Genomic DNA, 22,806 nt, shown 5'->3' on the forward strand with positions numbered 1-22,806 from the left:
CTTGATATTGTGTTTATCATTTATATTATGATGATAAGACAATCTATTATAAATATTAAGCAGACAACAAAAGCAAATGTGACACATCCAAAGTTTTAAATATTGTTTAGTTGATCCTTTATACTTATTATATAAGGTCTCAGTATAAACTTGATCAAACTAAGAGTAAAAATGTGATTTTGCATGAAAACATAACAATAATTCAAAACCAGCTGGTGTTGTTTACATACAATGAATATAGGCATTGTATGAAGAATTTAATATCACTGTATTGATGAGATTTCTGATTATTAATAACTAAAACACTAAAAGAGTAGAATTTATTTTAAAACCATATTTACTCATTAACTGCTAGTTCACAAATAATTACAAAAAAAAAATGTTGGTGATATGTTATTGCAAGAATAAAGTCCAGTAGAAACTGTCAAGGTCATCTTTGAATTGTATAATTATTTTATTATTATCAAAGGACTATTAGATCATCACAGTGCTTTTCGTATCTGACTGTATATAAAGTTCTCTCATTCAGCCGAGAGCAGAGTGAAGGGTGGATCTCTTAAAGAGGTGTTCTGACTGAGGCCTTCTCTAAACCTCACAGCCCTTCAAGACAAGACAGTTTTTGCTTTTGTCATTTTGAATGTTTTACTATATTCTGCCTTTCATAAATCCTCCAACAGTATAACACAAGACACAAAACTGAACATAAGAGAAACACTAGATTATTTGTGTCAGCCTGGACTGATCCGGAAGCAGATTTGCTGAAGGAATGGAAAACATCTCCTCTTCCCACATTCTTACTGTCACGGCTCTGAATGACTGGGACTGGACCAGCAGGATCTTATTTTTTTCCTTTGCACTTCTTGTATATCTTGTAACTATTGTTCTGAATGCCACCATGATTATGATTATTGCATTTGAGAAAGCTCTGCATGAGCCCATGTACATTTTCTTGTGTAATCTGTGTATCAATGATCTATGTGGAATAACTGGGTTTTATCCCAGGGCATTGACATATTTACTTACAGAAAGAAATGTGATTTCACATGAGGAATGTATTGTTCAAGATCTTGTCATCATTGTCTATGGAGTTGGTGAATTCACAAGTTTAAGTGTCATGGCTGTTGATAGGTACATAGCCATATGTAGACCATTACATTATCATAGTATTATGTCACCTTTCACAGTGCTGTGCCTGCTGTTTTTCATTTGGGTATTTTCTTCTTCTGTGGGTCTAATGGCAATCTCATTGACTCTGAAGTATCCTATTTGCAGACATGACATAACAAACTTTTCTGTGAACACCTTTCCTTGATGAAACTTGCGTGCAAACAAGATTTTTTTCAAGGGATATTTAATGGATTTCTCTACATTAGCATGAGTGTCCTTTTGGTTTTTGTTCTGTTTTCCTATTTAAAAATAATTCTTGCTTGTAGAAAATCTAAAGTAAGTTGAGAGAAGTTCTACAGCACATGTATGCCACACTTGATTACCTTTCTGAACACAAGCTGTGGTATATCTGATTCTCTTTGCACACATTTTAATGTAGAAACACTGTCTCGTATAGTATATACTTTTTTGTCTATAATAAACTTAACTCTTCCCCCTTTTGTCAACCCTCTAATTTACGGTATAAAGTTAGGTCCAATCAGAGCAAAAATATTTTATATTTTTAAAGGCCAAAGATTAAATGAACTGTAGCTGTACACTGTTAGAGAATATTTAAGGCTGACTGTTTTTATGATGCATCACAGTGACACTTTAATAAAAGTGGCTGTGATTAAATGTTTTATTCCGAGCAGCTGAAACAACTGTTTTCATACACTGTTGCTTAATGTATAATGTCAATAAAAACAAACCAGGCCTGTGTTTTATGCATTATTACAGTATACTGTATGTAATCATAAATACAGCTGAGCTGTACAAGGTGTTGTGATCAACGCCAACACTGAAATTGAACAAAGAATATGAATATTAAAGCAATACCATCATGATGCTATCTTCTGGAAGAAACCTATATTACAACCATGATATTTAATAGATTATTGGTAAGTCATTTTCTTTTGCCATGTGCTTGATTACTGCCTCTAGCCAAAACAAAACCAGTTTAATATTCTTTTTATTTTTTGTATTATGATGATAAGAAAATCTATTGTACATATTTTGCAGACGACAAAAGCAAATGTGACACATCCAAAGTTTTAAGTATTGCAGTAGTTGATCCTTTATTCTTATTAGATAATCTCCCCATATAAACTTGATGAAACAAAATATATAAATAATATTTTGCATGAAAACATAACAATACTTAAAAATCAGCTGGTGTATTTCACATACAATAAATATAGACCATTGTAAGAACATTGAAATATCACTGGTTTCCACAAACACTCAACTGATGAGATTTCTTTATTAAGCTTTTCAATAACTATTACACTGAAAGAGTAGCATTTATTTTTGCATTTATAATTTCACCCATAAACTGCTAGATTTCACAAATAATTACAAAAAAAACAGCCATTAATATGTTAATGCACAAGAATAAAGTCATGTTCCAGTGGGAAAAGCAAATTGAATTTGCATATTTGATTAATGGTTCAATTACTGTGTGATTAAAACTCTGTGGTACAACAACAGTGGTAAGACTGTTATTTATAATTGTCTGAATTGGATGGACAATATCCATGCCACAAGTGGATGGTTTCATTTAGCCAATATTATTTCTTAAAAAGGAAGAGATTCTTAAAAAAGTAAGTATTGTTACAGTAGAAAATGTCATTGTCATATTTGCACTGTATAATAATACCTGAATTATCAAAGGACTATTTGATCACCATGATGTTTTGCGTATCTGACTGTATATAAAGTTCTCATACAGCAGTGAGCAGAGCAAAGGGTGGATCTCTAAAAGAGGTGCTCAGAGGCCTTCTCCAAACCTCACAGCCTTTCAAGACTTCCATTTGTTGCTTCTGTCATTTTAGGGGCTTTATGTCATATTGCTTATGAGTCTATTTTTAATTATTTGTAGTTTTCCAAAAGTATAAAACACACAAAACTGAACACAAGAGAAACACTAAATTACTTGTGGGTTTTTGAGTGATTATTGAGGCAGATTTGCTGAAGGAATGGAAAACATCTCCTCTTCCCATATTCTCATTGTCACAGCTCTGAATGACTGGGACTGGACCAGCAGGATCTTATTTTTTTCCTTTGCACTTCCTTGTTACCTGCTGACTATTGTTCTAAATGCCACCTTGATTATGATTATTGCATTTGAGAAAGCTCTGCATGAGCCCATGTACATTTTCCTGTGTAATCTGTGTATCAATGATCTGTGTGGAACCACTGGGTTTTATCCCAGGGCCTTAACATATTTACTCACAGAAAGAAATGTTATTTTACATGCGGAATGTATTGTTCAAGGTTTTGTCATCATTGTCTTTTCAATTGGTGAATTCACAAATTTAAGTGTCATGGCTGTTGATAGATACATAGCCATATGTCGACCATTACATTATCATAGAATTATGTCTCCTTTTACTGTGCTGAGCCTGGTGACTTTTATTTGGGTATTTCCTTGTTCTGTAGGTGCAATGTCAATCTCATTGACTCTGAAGTATCCTCTTTGCAGGCATGACATTAATAGGATTTTCTGTGAAAACCTGTCCTTGCTGAATCTTGCGTGCAAACAAGATTTTTTTCAAGGAACATTTAATGGATTTGTCTATATTAGCATGGGTGTCTTTTTTGTTTTTGTTCTTTTTTCCTATTTTTAAATCATTCTTGCTTGTAGAAAATCAAAAGTAAGTCGAGAGAAGTTCTACAGCACATGTATACCACACTTGATTTCATTTCTGAACACAACCTGTGGTCTTTCTGATTCTATCTGCACACAGTTTAAAGTAGAAACACTGTCTCATGTAGTATATACATTTTTGTCTATAATAAACCTGACTGTTCCCCCTATTGTTAATCCTCTAATCTATGGTATAAAGTTAGGTCCAATTAGGGCTAAATTATTGTATATTTTCAGAAAATTGAGGATTAATAACTTGTAAGTGCTGGCTGTTTTTTTATGGTTCATCACAGTGACCAATCATGACAATCATGAAACATTTATTTACAACTGCAAAAAAAGTGTTTGTGCGCGTCACGGGTGTTTAATGTTATATAATAATGTGTGTATTGATTAAAATTTATTACCATTTGATTAAAGCCTTACTATTAATGTGAAATGATAGATTAGAAACATATTAAAATAAGTGCTGTCTTTGCATTTATCACTTATTAAATGTTATTAAAGTCATTAAAAACAAGCAAGCCTGTGTAACATTCATTAGCACTGTAAACTTTTATATGGCTGAGCTGTAAAGGATCCTAAGAACATAGTACTGAAACTCAAAAAAATAAAAAACATAACTAGACAAATAGTACTAAATTTCTTATTATACAAAGTGTATTCTACCCAAAATGTGCATTTAAATGAAATAATTTTGTGAAGATTTTCCTGAAATTATTTCTGAAACAGATTAATTCTGGTTCTGGTTATACAGAAGGATAAATTTATCTAAAAAGAGAAACATTACCTTAATGTAATTTTTGCATTATATAATTATTTCTGAATTACCAAAGGACTGTTAATACTTATGATTATGACTATTGTTTGTGACTAGTATTCACTGTTTTAGTGCTGACTGCTTTTTGTGTCTTAATACATTGCAATGATAATTCATTTAAAATGGCAATGATCACAGTTTTTTGAGCTGGAAAAGCAAGCAAAGACAGAGTGCCTCAAGATGCCTCAATTCCTGCCCAATTCTTGCAGTTTATGTCTGCAAATATAAACTTTTTTATTTATAAAAATATAAAAGTTTCTAAAGATGTCAGTAAAAGGTGGAGTGTCATGGTTTGGGCTCCACCAAAAAGGCATGTAGCAATGTTGACAGGCAAAATGACACTGATGTGTTTCAGGTGCACAGGTTCAGAGGATGATGAATGAATTACAAAGGACTACTACGAGTAGCACACAGACATGACATTTAGGCCCAGCCTAGGGATTGGTTTGCAGTATGTGTGTAAAGACTATGGCTGCTTCCGAAACCGCCTACTACTCAGTAGGTACTGCATTTGAATTTAAACGTACTACTCGGCCAATTGAAAAGTACGTTCTATACAGTATGAATGTGAAAAGTATAAATGAAGTTCGGACGTACTACATCTGCCATTTTGTCATAATCACGTGACCTACCTGCATCAATTGCGTCGCTTTACTCCCATTCATGAATTCGCTCGCAGGGCATCATGGGATAGCGCAGCATGCATGCGATGCGCACTCCAGAATCTCGCCGGAAGTAGTAAGGCATCCGGGTACTTCTCGACATACTACTCGGCTTGCATACTGATTTTAGCATACTATATAGTATGGAAGTATGCAGTTTCGGACGCAGCAAATGATCCAAAAGAGTCTGCAGAGTGCTATGGGGTATTACTTAGACAAATAGACGAATATAAGAGCCCTTTCTTCACAAGATTGCAATCGCTTAGCTGTTAATTTTGTGATGTCCTGATTAGATGAGCCTGTAGCCGATGTGTTGTGCTTATAAAGGTTGTGGTTTCTTATAACACACACAGAAGCACAGTTATACCCAGTCAGACATTCAGTATAGCAGTGATGCAGGTTTCCGCTTCAGAGAACGAGCCTCTATCGGAAGTGGATGATGCAACAACAGTTCTTTGTATTCAGTAGCGCCTTTTCCGGTTTCATTATGTGCCACGATTTCAGAATAAAAGTCTTTGAATGAGAGTCACTATTATAGGGCCTTTACACAGCCGAAATTGTGTGCAATTTGCTCATGTAAAAGGGTAACTTTTTTATTCTGAGGTCACTGGAGGGCATTTCTCATTCTCCTCAGACTCTGGGATTTCTGTGAGAACAATTAGTCAGACTACGGACGGGTGTAGATCTTATCTTTGACATGCACGTCTGCCAATCTCACATGACCATCTTCGCTATGATTCAGTTTTATAACTCTATTAATTGGCCAGAATGCTCTGGGAAACTGGGGGTCCATCATCAAGAGTACTGTACCCACTGTGAGGTCAGCTGGGGTGCCATGCCACTTCTGTCGGCACTGTAAGGATGGTAGGTAATACTTCATGAATCAGGACCAAAAGTGATCTGCCGTAACTTGGCAGTACCGCCATCTGCGCTTGCTTAGACATTTATCTTTACTGCATCCTGTAGATATTTCTCAGTGTCAATGCTCCATACTACAGAGGTCGGGTTCTGTATCTTAAAGTATCGGTCTCCCAGTGGCAGCTGAGTCCAAGGGCAGGTTTCAGCAGATCAGGCTCATCAGGGGAGAGCCATTGCTCCATGCTCCATCCAAGTCTTGTATGAATGGCTGCTGGTCCTCCCAAAGGGCCCAGTCTTACTGGTTCAATTGGAGTAAGTAGGTTGGGGTAATAAGCTTCAATTAGAACAAGTGGCTAGACATGCCTGAATGGATGGAGGGGGATGTTTGACAAGAGCTTATATTTTTTCTTTAGACTCATAATGGGGTATGAGTGGTCAGCAAGATCAAGGCGTGGTGAGGTGATTGCTTTCGCTTTTCGGAAAGTTTTCCTGGGATTAATGGGAGACGAAATACTGAATGAGACAAAGGATCCCTTTAGTGTTTGGACCTTATGCCATAATGTATGAAGAGCCATGTCTTCAGGCTTCTTGTGTAGGCCAAGCTTCTAAGCAGCCTCTGTAAGGACCCATCATCTAGAATAGCATATGTGTTGAGTGTCTCGTCTTTATTATGCAAGAGAACTCTGACAACTTTTAGCAGAACTCGAGAGGGTGTTGTGGGCTTGTCAAGATAAAGCATCTCTGAACTAGTGCTAACAAGACAGCTCTCTGCCTTCAGATGCTCATCCTTGGGAAGTGTATTGACATCATGCAGAACTCTCAGATGCTTGCTTTAACATACACTGCAGAGCCTCATAAAGAGCATATAGGTTAAAAAACTATTTTAAAAAAGTAGAATCATTTGTGAAAATACTATATAATGCCATAAAATATCATATTAAAATGTTTTACAAAGCACAAGGGCACAAATTTTAAAGAAAATCTGTTTTTCCCACTTTCGGAAAATTCTTTTTTTTTCTAACCACCCCGGTGACGTCAAATTGGGGACTTCTTTGATAGGCGCACACTGTTTAAAGTGAAGCAGACCCAGAGTAGCTGTAAGAACTCATTAAGCTGCATTCCTCCTCCTGACCAGAAGGAGGTGCTCCTGTCTCCTTGCACAACATGATCCAATTTTCATGCTTCCTCCTAAACAGTGGATGGCACCACTTTCTCACTATATGCTGTGTGCCACCACTCAAGCTTGATTTGCAACACTTGTGTCTTGCCCTATATAAGTGTGTGTGTTACAAGCTACTGTGTTCAGTCTTGAGCCAGTACCACCCGGTGTTCTCCAGATTGTCTAGAGAAAGCTAAGTCACATTCTACTGTTGTGTTTTTGACCCTTGTGTCTAATTTGTTTTGCCTGTTTACTAGAAGCTCGGCTTCAGTTATTTCTGTTGTACTTTTGAATTCTATTTTTCTAGTAAAGATCATCTGTTTATTTTTTCCAAAACCAAAGCCTCAAGTTCCCTTATTTTTTTTCTGCTCTTGGGTTCATCTAGTGAGGAGTTAGCTCAACTGGGAAAAGCCCCAGCTTTATGTCCAGGAGACCCAGGTTCAATCCTCACCTAAACCAACACCTTACAGCAAGACTGAACCATGGAAGTGAACCCAGCAGGAGAAGCTTCACCACCTTCCAATGTTGATCGTATTCTGTCTGCCTTGTCTGATCAAGCAACCACTATCCAGAAGCATGAGCAGATTCTTGGTGAAATCCTCCAGCTACTAAATCCTCAACGTTTAACTTCTCAAGAAAGCCAACCAGTAGCCATCCCTCCAACAGTTTTTGTTGCTTCATCTGAGCCCAAGTTACCAGCACCAGAGAGATTTGATGGAGACCCAGAGAGGTGTCGAGGGTTTGTCACACAGTGCACGCTGGCCTTTCAATTGCAACCCAGCAGCTTTCCCACAGAGAACAGTAAGATAGCATATATCATCACTCTACTTACTGGCAAAGTCTTGAATTGGGCCACATCTTTATGGGACCAGAAATCTCCCCTTACCAGCAACAGTACCAGTTTTATTGCGGAGATGAAGAAGGTCTTCCAGCATCCAGCCAGTAAAGGAGTTGTGAGTTATCGCCTACTTCAACTCTCTCAGGGTGAGAGGAGTGTGGCAGAATTTTCTATCGAGTTCAGAACCCTGGCCTCAGAGAGTGGATGGGACCAGCGAGCACTAAAAGCCACTTTTCACCGTGCCTTGTCCTCTGAATTAAAGGATGAACTGGCCTTTAGAGATCCTGCACCAGATCTTGAGTCCCTTATTGATGTTGCCATCCGTGTTGACCATCGCCTAAGAGAACGACAACTGGAACGAGGTAGAGAGACCAGGTTATTTGACCCTGATGTACATTCTAGCACCATCACTCAGCCCCTTCAGTCCAATGATCTTGATGAACCAATGCAATTGGGGAGAACTAGATTGACCCAGACCGAACGGGATCGGCGGATGAAAGACAGATGCTGCCTCTACTGTGGAAAGCCAGGCCACTTCCGCTTCACTTGCCCTGAACTGAAGGGAAAAGCCAGCTCTCGTCCAGGGAGAGGGGGTCCCGGGCGAGAGTAGATACTTCCCCCTGTGCTATCACTTCCGGAGTATCCGTTCAAGCCACTATCACCCAAGGCAACCAGCTTCACTATCTTGGTGCCTTCATTGACTCTGGAGCTGCTGGTAATTTTATGGATATCAATGTGGCCAGTGAGCTGGGTATTAGAACCATAGTCCTCCAGAGATCCCTCACCATTACAGCCCTAGATGGCAGACCTCTTGGTTCAGGACAGGTTAGTCACTGCACTACATCCCTCCAGTTAAAAATAGGTGCACACCGAGAAGAGATACAGTTCTTTTTGATCTATTCACCAGAACACCCCTTAGTGCTTGGTTTCCCTTGGCTATTCCACCACAACCCTTTTATAGACTGGTCCAAGTGTGTGGTAAAGAGTTGGGGTACTAACTGCTGTGTTTCTGATTTTTCTTTTTGCCATCCTCTCGAGCCACTCGAGACATTTTTTGGACCTCAGCCCGATCCCTCCAGATCAACCTCAACCCACACTATAACCATACCTACCACAGAAGTGCGGGTAATACCCAAGCTCAAGCCATTAACTTTCGAGTCTCCAGCCCCCTTGCCAGAGCCACCTAAGGTTCCTCCTCCATGTTTGTCTCGAGTTCCCCAAGAATACATGGATCTCAGTGAAGTCTTTAGTAAGTCTCAGGCTACTTCATTACCCCCGCATCGTCCATATGATTGTTCTATTGAACTTGTACCTGGAGCAAGTCCACCTCGAGGTAGATTGTACTCCCTCTCCATTCCTGAAAGAACTGCCATGGAGAAATACTTGAACGAGGCTCTAGACAGTGGATTCATTCGCCCTTCAACCTCACCTGCAGGAGCAGGCTTCTTTTTTGTTTCCAAGAAGGATGGGAGTCTTCGACCCTGTATTGATTATAGAGGTTTGAATCACATCACCATTAAGAATCGTTACCCATTACCCCTAATGAACACTGCTTTTGAGATACTGCAGGGCGCCACTATCTTTACAAAGTTGGACCTCAGAAATGCTTACCATCTGGTCAGGATCAAAGAAGGAGATGAGTGGAAGACCGCTTTAAACACCCCTACAGGCCACTATGAATATCAGGTAATGCCCTTTGGCCTTGTAAATGCCCCAGCCGTCTTCCAGGCATTCATTAATGATGTCCTCAGGAAGATGTTGAACAGACTTGTTTTCGTTTACTTGGATGACATACTTATTTTTTCAAGTAGCTGTGAAGAGCATGTACAACATGTCCGGCAGGTTCTCTCCCAGTTGTTGAGACACAGACTGTTCGTTAAGCTGGAGAAGAGCGAATTCCATGTCTCCAAAGTGTTGTTTCTTGGGTTCATTGTATCCAAATGTAGCCTTCAGATGGATCCTGGCAAGATTAAGGCAGTACTGGATTGGCCACAACCACGTTCAGTTAAAGAGGTACAACGATTTTTGGGGTTTGCCAATTTTTATCGGAGATTTATTAGAGGCTTCAGCTCCATTGCAGAACCCCTCACTGCCCTCACCAAGAAGACTGCCAAGTCATTTGTGTGGACTGAGATGGCCAACAAGGCCTTCAACAGACTGAAGAGTCTCTTCACATCTGCCCCCATTTTTGCTCTTCCAGATCCAGAGCTTCCTTTTGTAGTGGAGGTTGATGCTTCTGACATAGGCATAGGAGCGGTCCTCTCTCAGAGAAGTAAGACTGATAACAAGCTTCACCCATGTGCTTATCTTTCTCACAGGCTTACACCAGCACAGAGGAACTATGACATTGGGAAACGTGAGCTTTTGGCAGTCAAGGTGGCATTAGAAGAATGGAGACACTGGTTGGAGGGGGCCAAACATCCATTTCTCATCTGGACCGACCACAAGAACCTCACCTACATTAGAGAGGCAAAGAGGTTAAACTCCAGGCAAGCTCGCTGGGCCCTTTTCTTTAATCGTTTTGATTTTACTCTCTCTTATCGCCCAGGCTCAAAGAACTCAAAGCCAGATGCACTGTCAAGACAGTTTGGGTCTCTAGACAGTGAGACCACACCAGAACTAATATTACCTACCTCGAGAGTGGTCGGCGCAATCCAGTGGGGAATTGAAGAGACGGTCAGGAGAGGACAGCCACAGACAGTGCCAGGTAATTGTCCTCCAGGGTGTCTCTTTGTACCTAATCATTTACGCTCTGAAGTGTTGCCGTGGGCTCATGCTTACCTCCAATCGGGGCACCCTGGGACTACTAGAACCCACAAGCTCATCCAGAGGAAATTTTGGTGGCCAAGACTGCAGAAGGATGTCCGCAACTTTGTTGCTGCTTGCTCTGTTTGTGCACAAAACAAGGAACCAAGAACCCGACCTCAAGGCCTGCTGCACCCACTGCCTATACCTAAACATCCATGGACACATATATCGTTGGACTTCGTTACAGGCCTACCAGAGTCCAAAGGTAATACAGTCATTCTGGTGGTGGTGGACAGATTTTCTAAGGCATGTCATCTACTCCCTTTGCCCAAACTCCCAACAGCTAGTCAGACAGCAGAGCTTCTCATGCAGAATGTGTTTAGGATCCATGGCTTTCCGCAGGACATGGTCTCCGATCGGGGGCCACAGTTCACGTCCAGGTTCTGGAAGGCATTTGGCCGGCTCATTGGATCCTCCATTAGTCTCTCATCTGGCTTTCACCCCCAATCCAATGGTCAGACAGAGAGGGTAAACCAAGAGATTGAAAGGTCTTTGAGATGCTTGGTTTCAGACAATCAAACCACTTGGAGCTCCCGGTTGGTCTGGGCTGAGTTTGCACATAACACCCCTTACCACTCTTCCCTAGGAATGTCTCCTTTTGAGTGCCAGTATGGTTTCCCACCCCTTATGTTTCCAGGACAGGAACCAGAAGTCAGTCTCCCTGCTGCTACACAACTGGTCTGCCGATGCAGACGATCATGGCAGAGAGCTCGAGTAGCCTTACTTAAAGCTACCGAACAGCAGCGGAGACAGGCAAATAAGCGCCGAAGGCCAGGGCCCACACTTCGCCCAGGTCAGAGAGTGTGGCTTTCAACCAGGGATCTTCCTCTTCGGGTAGAGTCTCGCAAACTAGCCCCACGCTATATTGGTCCATTTAAGATCCTCCGAAAGATAAATCCTGTATCCTACCGGCTACTCCTGCCCAGGTCCATGAGGATTCACCCCACCTTTCATGTGTCCAAATTGAAACCTGTTGTATGTTCCTCTTTCTCCCCACCCAGCAGGCCCATTCCAAGACCCCGGATCATTGAGGGTAGACCGGCTTACACAGTACGCAGGCTTCTGGATTCTCGACTGGTCCGTGGGAAGGTGCAGTACCTTGTCGACTGGGAGGGCTATGGCCCAGAGGAGCGGTCATGGGTGCCGGCTAAGGATATACTGGACCCAGTGCTTATCACTGACTTCAATCGTGCCCAAAGAAGCTCCAGAGGAACGTCAGGAGCCGTTCTTAGAGGAGAGGCTCCTGTAAGAACTCATTAAGCTGCATTCCTCCTCCTGACCAGAAGGAGGTGCTCCTGTCTCCTTGCACAACATGATCCAATTTTCATGCTTCCTCCTAAACAGTGGATGGCACCACTTTCTCACTATATGCTGTGTGCCACCACTCAAGCTTGATTTGCAACACCTGTGTCTTGCCCTATATAAGTGTGTGTGTTACAAGCTACTGTGTTCAGTCTTGAGCCAGTACCACCCGGTGTTCTCCAGATTGTCTAGAGAAAGCTAAGTCACATTCTACTGTTGTGTTTTTTGACCCTTGTGTCTAATTTGTTTTGCCTGTTTACTAGAAGCTCGGCTTCAGTTATTTCTGTTGTACTTTTGAATTCTATTTTTCTAGTAAAGATCATCTGTTTATTTTTTCTAAAACCAAAGCCTCAAGTTCCCTTATTTTTCTTCTGCTCTTGGGTTCATCTAGTGAGGAGTTAGCTCAACTGGGAAAAGCCCCAGCTTTATGTCCAGGAGACCCAGGTTCAATCCTCACCTAAACCCACACCTTACAGCAGCATATAGCAGAATCAGTTGCTAGTTTTGGTGTAATTTATTTTCATCCTGGTATATTATTGCATTTATGGGAACTGCACAAACTCCAGCCTGTCAGCATAGCAAGTCCAAAAGTTTCCCATTGTTATGTTGGTTCATATGCGTTCATGAAATAAGATGAATCCGATAAGGGCGAAAGCTGACGCGAAAAGGACAAAAACACGCTCCTGGATCAGTCGGAGATACAATTCGATGAAAACAAGAACTATACACAGTAGGACAACTCGATTTTCTTTTTTATTTGTCAACTCTCAAATCAGTAAGCATGATTAATTGAGTAATTTGAAGCAACACAATATGTTTACGTTGGAGTAGGCTACAGTACAGCACTGCCTCTAGCTTGTAACATTAAACATAATAAATATGCTTTTTTAAACCGTGTAAAAATGTAAGCTTATGATAAGAAAACTGTTACCATCAGTTTGCTAATATTATAAATGTCTTGTATAGTTACAGCGCAGTGACTTTGTTTGCTCACCTAATTAATAATGTATTGTCATATGATGTGTTTATAAGGCTTTGGGGACGCATCTGCAGCAGTGATGCTGACCCGGAGCGAAAGGCTTTCTATCCACAGGCCTCTCTCTCATCTGTGCTTCACGTTTGCTCACAGAGTAACCTCAGACCTTCAACACATTCATCAGGTAGATTGCTATTATTTTCCCCTAATTTGAATTAATTATACATTGTATTATTTGATTAAAAAAAAATACAAGGGCTAGTAATTACTAGAATATTTCTATAGAATGCAGGCAGGTAAAACTCAAAAACTATCTTTGATTTCCTTTTTTTAATATTGTAAACCTATAACCATTGACTTTCATAGTATCTGTTTTTCCCACTATAAGTCAGTGGTTACAGGTTTTCAGCTTTCTTCAAAATATCTTCTTTTGTGATCAACAAAAGAAAGAAACTCATAAAGGTTTGGAACCACTTGAGAGTACAAAATATTCTGTGCCATCAATGAGGAAAGGCTCGTTTTATTCACATATGGGGAATATTCATCTTGTAGAAGAAAAACAAATAACATTTGTAAAATGTAAGTTCACACATGCTCAACTTATAATGGGTACAATCTATTTTTGTGAGATGGTATGCAGTTCACTACCCAGGGGTCTTCAAATGTGGCTGCATATTATATTTCCCCAGCATATATGCATCCGCCCTCACTGCGCCTCTGACGGTGGAATAATGGAGGTCATCACAGGTCCAACTTGAATGCAGAACTTTCCACTATAGTTGCCCTCCTTTTTAGATTCTTCCATTGGGTTTACAAGGAGGAGGCTGTCAGCATCTTTTTACACAGCATTCACAAATTAGCACAAATTAAAGACATGATAGTGTGGTACCCACATAAATGTTGGCCAACTTACTGAAAAATATTTTAAATAAGGTTTATTTTTAAATGGGTCAGATGATATATTTTACTTTCAGTTTTATATGTTTCTTACCTACTTATACACACACTCACACAAATACTTATACATATATAAAGAGTAAAAACGGTGCTTATGATTTTGTGCTATATAAATAAAACTTGAATTTGAATTAGGGTTAAAGTTTATTTAACCAGAATCGCAGATTAGATCTGTTGATCACATCTTTGTAAATATGTCATACAGTAACACAACTTGTGATTGTATTTTTTATGGATTATCGCCTAAATGGGATCCAATACTAATAATCATATACCCATGGCAAAAAAAAAACTACAAAAAAGACATATATTTTAAAACTTATTTTATTGTTTTAATATTTGATGTTGTTTTTATTTGAATACAAAAGCTCTGAAAAAAACTTGTTTAATAAAATTATTTTCAAGTACCTTGTTTACATGTTTTCGCATTATTCCAGATGTTCTGTACTCTTTGTTTTTTGTATTCAGTTATCTACAATAAAAAAATAGGGTCAATGTGGCATAACTCTGTTAAATGCTCTTTAGTTTCTGTTACTGGTATTAATACTACTGGTGATCAATGCTAGTTTTGCTATTTCCAGATACGATTTCGTTATCTTACATATCTGTCTGTAAACCAACACTGGTCTCTCACTGAGAACCTGCTCTGTTCTCCTTTAACTGCTGTTCTGTCTGCTGGTCTGTAATAGGCTTATAATTATATGGCTGTAGTCTGTCGTTTTCACATATATATATATATATATATATATATATATATATATATATATATATATATTTTTTTTATATATATATATAATTTTTTTATTTATTTATTTATTTTTGCTTTAATTTTGTGATGTCCTGATTAGATGAGCCTGTAGCCGATGAGTTGCGCTTATAAACGTTGTAGTTTCTCTTTATAACACACACAGAAGCACAATTACAACCAGTTCAGACACTCAGTATAGCAGTGATTCACATTTTCAGCGCCACTGCAGACAATGAGCCGTGGTCGGCAATGGCTGATGCAACAACAGTTCTCTCTATATTCAGTAGCACCTATTCCAGTTTCGGTATATGCCACGATTTCAGAATAAAGTCTCTAAATGAGAGTTACCTTTACTCAATTGCCTTTTGCACAATCAGTAATAGCAACATTGGCAGATTTATTTTAAAGTTTATTACAATAAACCTGGTAATGCTGTATTATCTAAATCACTAGCAGAGATGCATTAACAGTTACAAGTACCAAGTACTTTTAAATCCAACACATTGTCCTGTTTATATCTGCACTCAGCGTGCTAAAGACAGACTTCTTGCGCATGCTCACTGATTATAATGTATCCTGCAGCTCTGTCTATGTTTGTTTACAACACCACATACTAATGTAGGATACATATTACATCATTTCAAACCATTTTTTTTTTTTTCATTTTCAGCTGGACACAGCTTTCAAGGAAACATTTTTTGAAAAGAGCACAAAAGATGAAAAAAACACATACGTTGCTGCATGGACACAGCCCAAGAATCTGTAAAAAGTTTGGTTGTGATCCAGTGTGTCATTTATCTGGAACAAAATTACCCAGAATCACGAGAAACCCACACACCAATCAAAGTCATAATCACGTTAACCAGCTTCATGTTTCATGATTAGATAAAACGTTATACTACCAAAGCAAGATCAATACCACTTCAGACACCCACAAACTTTTTGGATGTTTAATACCCTACTCTGTCCGCATCCACCACCTCCCATCACTTCCTTATCAGCTGATGATTTGGCACCTCTTGATTATGATTATTGCATTTGAGAAAACTCTTCATGAGCCCATGTACATTTTCTTGTGTCATCTTTGTGTCAATGATTTATGTGGAATCGTTGGGTTTTATCTCAGAGCCTTGACATATTTACTTACAGAACGAAATGTGATTTCACATGAGAAATGTATTGTTCAAGATCTTGTCATCATTGTCTATGGAGTTGGTGAATTCACAAGTTTAAGTGTCATGGCTGTTGATAGGTACATAGCCATATGTAGACCATTACATTATCATAGTATTATGTCACCTTTCACAGTGCTGAGTCTGGTGAATTTTATTTGGGTATTTTCTTGTTTTGTTGGTCTAATGGCAATCTCATTAACTTTGAAGTATCCTATTTGCAGACATGACATTAACAAACCTTTTTGTGAACACCTTTCCTTGATGAAACTTGCATGCAACAAGCTTTTTAAAGGGATATTTAATGGGTTTCTTTACATTAGCATGAGTGTCCTTTTAGTTTTTGTTCTGTTTTCCTATATTTAAAAATAATTCTAGCTTGTAGAAAATCTAAAGTAAGTTGAGAGAAGTTCTACAGCACATGTATGCCACACTTGATTACCTTTCTGAACACAAGCTGTGGTCTTTCTGAATATTTCTGCACACATTTTAATGTAGAAACAAACGTCTTGTGTAGTATATACTTTTTTCTATGACAACACCATAGAAAGGGAATATTAAAGCAATGCCATCATGATGCCATCTTCTGGAAGAAACCTATAATACAACTATGATTTTATTAGATTATTGGCAAGGCGATTTCCTTACTCATGTGTTTGCATTTTTAACTAGCTCAATTCAATTGCCTCTTGCCAAAACAAAACCAGCTTAATATTGTGGTTATTATTTGTATTATGATGATAAGACAATCTATTTTAAATATTAAGCAGACAAGAAAAGGAAATGTGACACGTCCAAAGTTAAATATTATTTTAGTTGATCCTTTATTCTTATTATGTAAGGTTTCAGTATAAACTCGATCAAACTAAAAGTAAAAATGTGATTTTGCATTAAAACATAGCAATACTTAAAAATCAGCTGGTGTACTTCACATACAATGAATATAGGCCATTGTATCAATACTTGAATATCACTGTTTTCAGCAAATACTCAACTGATGAGATTTCTGCATTAAGCTTCTCAATAACTATTATACTGAAAGAGTAGCATTTATTTTTGAAAAATGTTCACTTATAAACTGCAACACTTCACAAATAATTACAAAAACTGCAAGTGTTATGATATTGCAAAAGAATAAAATCATGTTCCAATAGAACATGTCATGGTTATTTTTACATTGCATAATTATTCCTAAATTATCAAAGGACTATTATATCATTGTGATGTTTTGCATATCTGACTGTATATAAAGTTCTCTCATTCAGCTGTGAACAGAGCGAAGGGTGGATCTCTAAAAGAGCTGTTCAGAGGCCTTTTCCAAACCTCAAAGCCTTTCAAGACAAGACAGTTTGTTGCTTTTGTCATTTTAAATATTTTACTATATTCTGCCTATACTTCATTAAATCTTCCAACAGTACAGTATAACACAAAACTGAACACAAGCGAAACAGATTATTTGAGTCAGCCTGGTTTGATCTGAAAGCATTTGGAGAAGGAATGGAAAATATCTCCACTTCCCACATTCTCACTGTCACGGCTCTGAATGACTGGGACTGGACCAGCAGGATCTTATTTTTTTCTTTTGCGCTTCCTGGATACCTTATAACTATTGTTATGAATGCCACTTTGATTCTGATTATTGCTTTTGAGAAAGCTCTGCATGAGCCCATGTACATTTTCTTGTGTAATCTGTGTGTCAATGATTTGTGTGGAATCACTGGGTTTTATCCCAAGGCTCTAGTATATTTACTTACAGAAACAAACAGGATTTCACTTGAGGAATGTATTGTTCAGGGTCTTGTCATTGTCATCTATGCAGTTGGTGAATTCTCAAATTTAAGTGTCATGGCCATTGATAGATACTTAGCCATATGTCGACCATTACATTATCATAGTATTATGTCACCTTTCACTGTGCTGTGCCTGCTGTCTTTTAATTGGGTGTTTCCTTTTATTGCAAGTTTAGTGGCCATTGTAGTAGCTATGAAAAATCCTATTTGCAAATATGATATAGATAAACTTTTCTGTGAAAACCTGTCCTTGGTAAATCTTGGATGCAAACCAGATATTTCATATGGGATATTTAATGGATGGATGTATGGCTCAGTAATCATCTTAATTGGCTTTGTTCTGATTTCCTATTTTAAAATAATTCTTGCTTGTAGAAAATCTAAAGTAAGTCGAGAGAAGTTCTACAGCACATGTATGCCACACTTGATTATCTTCCTGAACTACATAGGCTGTTCTTTTTTCGACTCTTCCCAGACAGAATTAAGAGCAAAATCACAATATGTATCTCATTTTGTACATATGTTTTTGTCTGTGATATTTCTGACTCTTCCCCCAATTGTCAATCCTGTAATATATGGTATAAAATTAAGTCCAATCAGAGCAAAAATATTGTATATTTTCCATCATTTAAGTATTAGTACTTTGTAGGATTCATTGTTTGATTTAACACTGACTGACTTTTTCTCAGCATGTATCACTGTGACATATCATTTAAGCTTTATTCTGAAGTTCTGTATCACAGTAACTATATACAGAATATATAAGAATAATATATTATTGAAGCTGTACTGTTTTTTACGAGATATATACAACGATTTATATAAGTGCTTCTGCCATTTCTGTCACCTTTTTTGCTTTTTTACAAAATCTGATTTACAAAAAAAAAACAGTCCCATATCTCATGCTTTATAACAATGGTTGTCTGTATAGGATTTAATGAGCAGATAATGGAGAAACTACCAAAAGCATTAAAGTACAACTTTGGTGCCATCATCTGGTTAATACCCACATGCCACCAATGATAGTAAGCAAAACATTTAAGATATGAATACCATGTAGTCCCTCCACTATTATTATTTGCTGATGTCTATCCATTATTACTGAATCTGAAAATGTTTTAGTGTAAAAACATAATGCTCCAATGTCATGCCTTAATATGACATGCAGTGCTTGTAAAAAAAAATATTTTTGACACAAAGATGTATGGGAAGAATCAATGAGAAAATTTGACTGTTAATAAAGTTCTCTTATTTAACTGTGTGAAGGGTGAAACTCCAAACGATCTGATTAGTTTTTTTCTATTTACAATACATAATTAATAATTTCTGCACAATATAGCTAATTCAGTGCTAATGTTTAGTTTCTTCATTTCAGTTTGCCATTAGTACATTATTACATACGAATACCAATATGACTAGTTAAAATATCGTTGCCTGGAATTATCTGGTTTTATTGTGTTCTAAATTATTTTTGAGATATTGAGCTTCAAAGGTTTTGCATTCTATATAGCAAACAAATTGTGTGTAACAGTTCTCTTTCATACATTAACATGACAGAGACCATAAATGTACTATACATGTACATTATTAAAATTCTACATAAACTTGCAAACTTGTAAACTGCCGTCTAATTCTAAAAAGTAATTTTCTGCTTGGAATCATAAAGTTTTATCTGGCAGATCAAAAACTGAAGCATTAATTTTTTGATGAAATACAAACAGTCTGTTTATTAATTTATTAAAAAAACTAAATTGGTGATGTAACAATATGTTGATGTTTGAGAAAGTAAAATTTCTGTTTTCTACAACATGTATTTAATGTTTCAGGATGGATATTTTATTCTTGTTCAAATTAAGCATACAAGGCTGTGCTAAATATTTTGTCTAGTGCAGATGTTAATTTTATGTAATTAATATGGTCATATTTATTTCATTATATGCTTCATAGAAATTGTATTTACTGAATTATATGCCCCATTATTTAAATTAAGTACTTGCCCTTCAGGGCTTAAAAAAAGAAAACAGAGCAAATGAGCTTGAATGATCTGTTTAACACAGAAAAAGGTTTCACTGACTATATATACACAAATAAATATTATACATTTAATACATTGCATTTTTAATAACTGTTTCTTTTTCAACAATATAAAATTGAGCATTTCATCTTAATGTCAAAAAATACTTCTTAATCATCATATTTAAACACATCTCTTCAGTGGTGAAGCACTATATAGTCGACTCTGATTTTGTGTTTCTTTCTGTCAATGGAGCAGTCCGTGAAATGACAAAGAAAGATGATCCTGATTGGTCCTCGTGCGTACATTCAAAATTCTGATTGTATGCTGAATTTATTGTTCAATTAAATATGACTGACTTTTTTTACTATACGAAAAAGTTGTATGAATGCTGACTTTATAGTTAAAACTTTTTTTGTTTTTTTTAAATAAAAAGTGTTAAAATGTAAGCAAATTATAAAAAAAATCACATAATGTAAAGTTTTTGTTTAATAAGAATATACATTTTGTCAAAAATGTCAGATAGAACTTTATAATTCTAAAGTGACGATATAAATATATTTTTAAAAATAGTTTTAATACATTTGTTATATGCGCTCTATAGGGGTAAACAGGGTCAGTTCATTGTTGTGCAAAAAGGACAATAACTATAAGGTTGGGTCAAAGCTCAAACGTTAAAAAAATGTGTTTTTCAGAAGGTGATTTGGTATTTTGGTATAAAACATCATATTCAAAACTCCTACACATTATGACTATTATAATTTTGCTATATATGTTATACATTTGTGTACACTACACACACATATACACAAACAGCGTCTAAGCAATGTGAGGATCCCCAGGTTTATTAGGACACTTTAAGATTATATCCACCAGGATAAGCATGTGTTTCAGATCAGGTGATGATTTCTTTTTTAACATTGATAATTTGCTGCAGCCTCAAACATGTGATAGTGTGAATGCTACTTGGCATTTTGGTATGTTAAACCAAATAGGATTAAGGACAGTATCTCCATTCATTCTGCTACATAATTCAATTTTTAAGTAAAAACCTGATTGGAGCGGTCTCCATTTAGTCACTCCTCCTTCTAGAGTCACTTAAAAAATAAGACAGAGCTTCATCACAATACAACACAAACGTCCCAGGACTGCCATCATCTGAAGAATCCAACATGAAGCCCCAGAGCATATTTATCCTGCTTGTCCTTGTCGTACTAGCATTGCACTGTAAGTTTCGTATGTTTGCTTTTGGGGATATAAGTGTGTTAGAACTGTGTTAATGGATTAACTTTTCATTTAAGACGCATGAAAGCCTAAAACTACATTTTTGGGAAAGCTTTGAGTAACAGAACAGCAAGACAAATGAATAATCCTTCAGTATATTTGCCTAGAAGTCACTTTTGGCTGATTTTGGTATAGATCTTTCAATGTTAAAATGTGTCATTTGTATTTAAGGTAAAGAGAATGAGGCTGCATCCTTTCCCTGGAGCTGTGCAAGTCTCAGTGGTGTTTGCAGACAAGGAGTGTGTTTGCCTTCTGAACTTTACTTCGGACCATTAGGCTGTGGCAAAGGATTCTTGTAAGTTACAGTTGATACCAATATACTTATAATTATATAAACATTGTTTAGAACCTATTTTAAAAATAAACTTATATGTATTTTTTCTTTTCAGATGCTGTGTATCACATTTTCTTTGAGAACTGAAAATGATAGATCAGGAGCTCCAGTTTTCCAAGTATTAATTAACTCACCATAGATTTGGGATAATGTACATGGATAAATGGGACAGAAATTACTTATTGATTAACATTTAAACTACTGTCTGTATAACTCATTGTCCTCTAATAGCTTCAGCTAGTAGAGGATTTCAAAGCTTCTAGTTAATGGGGAACTGCACAGTTCATGACAAAACATTGAAACATTGTTTTTAACTGTTTGCTGGAATAATAAAACTAATCAGCTCTTGTTTACCTCTCTGTGAAAGTGTGAATCCGAGTCTTTGTTACCCTGTCCTCAAAGACACCATGTGTATATTAAGACCTGGAAGATATGTAAAATAAATGTGTTTGTCATCTTGAAGTGAAACCAACAATGAAAAGAATACTTAACCAACATCGGTAAAGCATACAAGCACAAGTAACACCACTGATTTAAGAAACTGAGGTAAAAAGTTGGGAAGAATACTGCATATATGTAACAGATTATGTTGAAATACAATTGTATTAAAAACAGGATATTCCTGTAGACATTTTAAATGTATGCATTCGGTGTACAAGGATCCTTGCAATTAAAATGTCTACTTCAGAATAACTTCAGCTAAAGAAAATGTCATAATATTGTTCTTGTACTGTATCAAACTTTGAATGTCAAAAAAAATTCTGATAAATTAATCAAATATAATGGGCTGAATGATTGTTGCAAAGTTTTTCTTTGTTTTTCAATCAAATTCATTATCATGTGGGTATTGCACAATAGTCCATAAAGATATTTTTATGTCTTTAATAAACTCTTGAATTAATTGAATTTTTTTGGTGTATGCATTTCTGTTGTATGAAAATAAACTGTAGCTATTACTCTTTTGTATAATAATAAACCATAAATTAAGAGTTACAACAGTTATTGTGTAAATTTAAAAATGGATGAACATATATATATATATATCATAATTACATATATATCTTAATTAACTAATGACTTAATATTGAATAATTTAAAAAAAAACTATAGTAGTATACTGAATACATCTTGAAATGTCAGTTATTTGTTGGTAAGTTACCTCAGTAGTTTATCCAACATACAGTGTTTGCTACGATGACCTCGTGAATATCATATGATTTCAGTACATTTAAACTAACACGGAGAAGAATCTGAACAAACGTATTCTTATTAAAAGGCTATGGTAAAAACA

The 22,806-nt window shown here is 36.9% G+C and overlaps 5 protein-coding genes and 1 pseudogene across 5 annotated transcripts in view; all 6 read left to right on the forward strand.

Annotated features, from left to right (window-relative positions):
* The window catches only part of neu3.1 (sialidase 3 (membrane sialidase), tandem duplicate 1), a 150,523-nt gene that overhangs the window by 74,919 nt on the left and 52,798 nt on the right, over nt 1–22,806 (forward strand). The gene's annotated exons all lie outside the window — the stretch shown is intronic.
* or61b1 (odorant receptor, family 61, subfamily B, member 1) lies at nt 767–1,698 on the forward strand. The gene is given in 2 exon segments (NM_001130814.1): nt 767–1,279; nt 1,282–1,698. Coding segments are annotated over 2 exon segments (930 nt in total).
* or61c1 (odorant receptor, family 61, subfamily C, member 1) lies at nt 3,123–4,055 on the forward strand. The gene is given in 1 exon segment (NM_001128421.1): nt 3,123–4,055. A coding segment is annotated over 1 exon segment (933 nt).
* or124-5p (odorant receptor, family E, subfamily 124, member 5, pseudogene) lies at nt 15,758–16,790 on the forward strand (annotated as a pseudogene).
* or61c3 (odorant receptor, family 61, subfamily C, member 3) lies at nt 17,591–20,873 on the forward strand. Its single transcript, XM_002665959.5, has one exon. It carries the CDS (start codon nt 17,591–17,593, stop codon nt 18,530–18,532), a length of 942 nt encoding a protein of 313 aa, XP_002666005.1. The 3' UTR covers nt 18,533–20,873.
* Nucleotides 21,023–22,057, forward strand: defbl1 (defensin, beta-like 1). Its single transcript, NM_001081553.1, is given in 3 exon segments — nt 21,023–21,124; nt 21,353–21,476; nt 21,571–22,057. Coding segments are annotated over 3 exon segments (204 nt in total). The 5' UTR covers nt 21,023–21,069; the 3' UTR covers nt 21,596–22,057.

This window comes from Danio rerio, chromosome 21 (assembly GCF_049306965.1).
Source record: "Danio rerio strain Tuebingen ecotype United States chromosome 21, GRCz12tu, whole genome shotgun sequence".
Taxonomy (NCBI): Eukaryota; Metazoa; Chordata; class Actinopteri; order Cypriniformes; family Danionidae; genus Danio; species Danio rerio.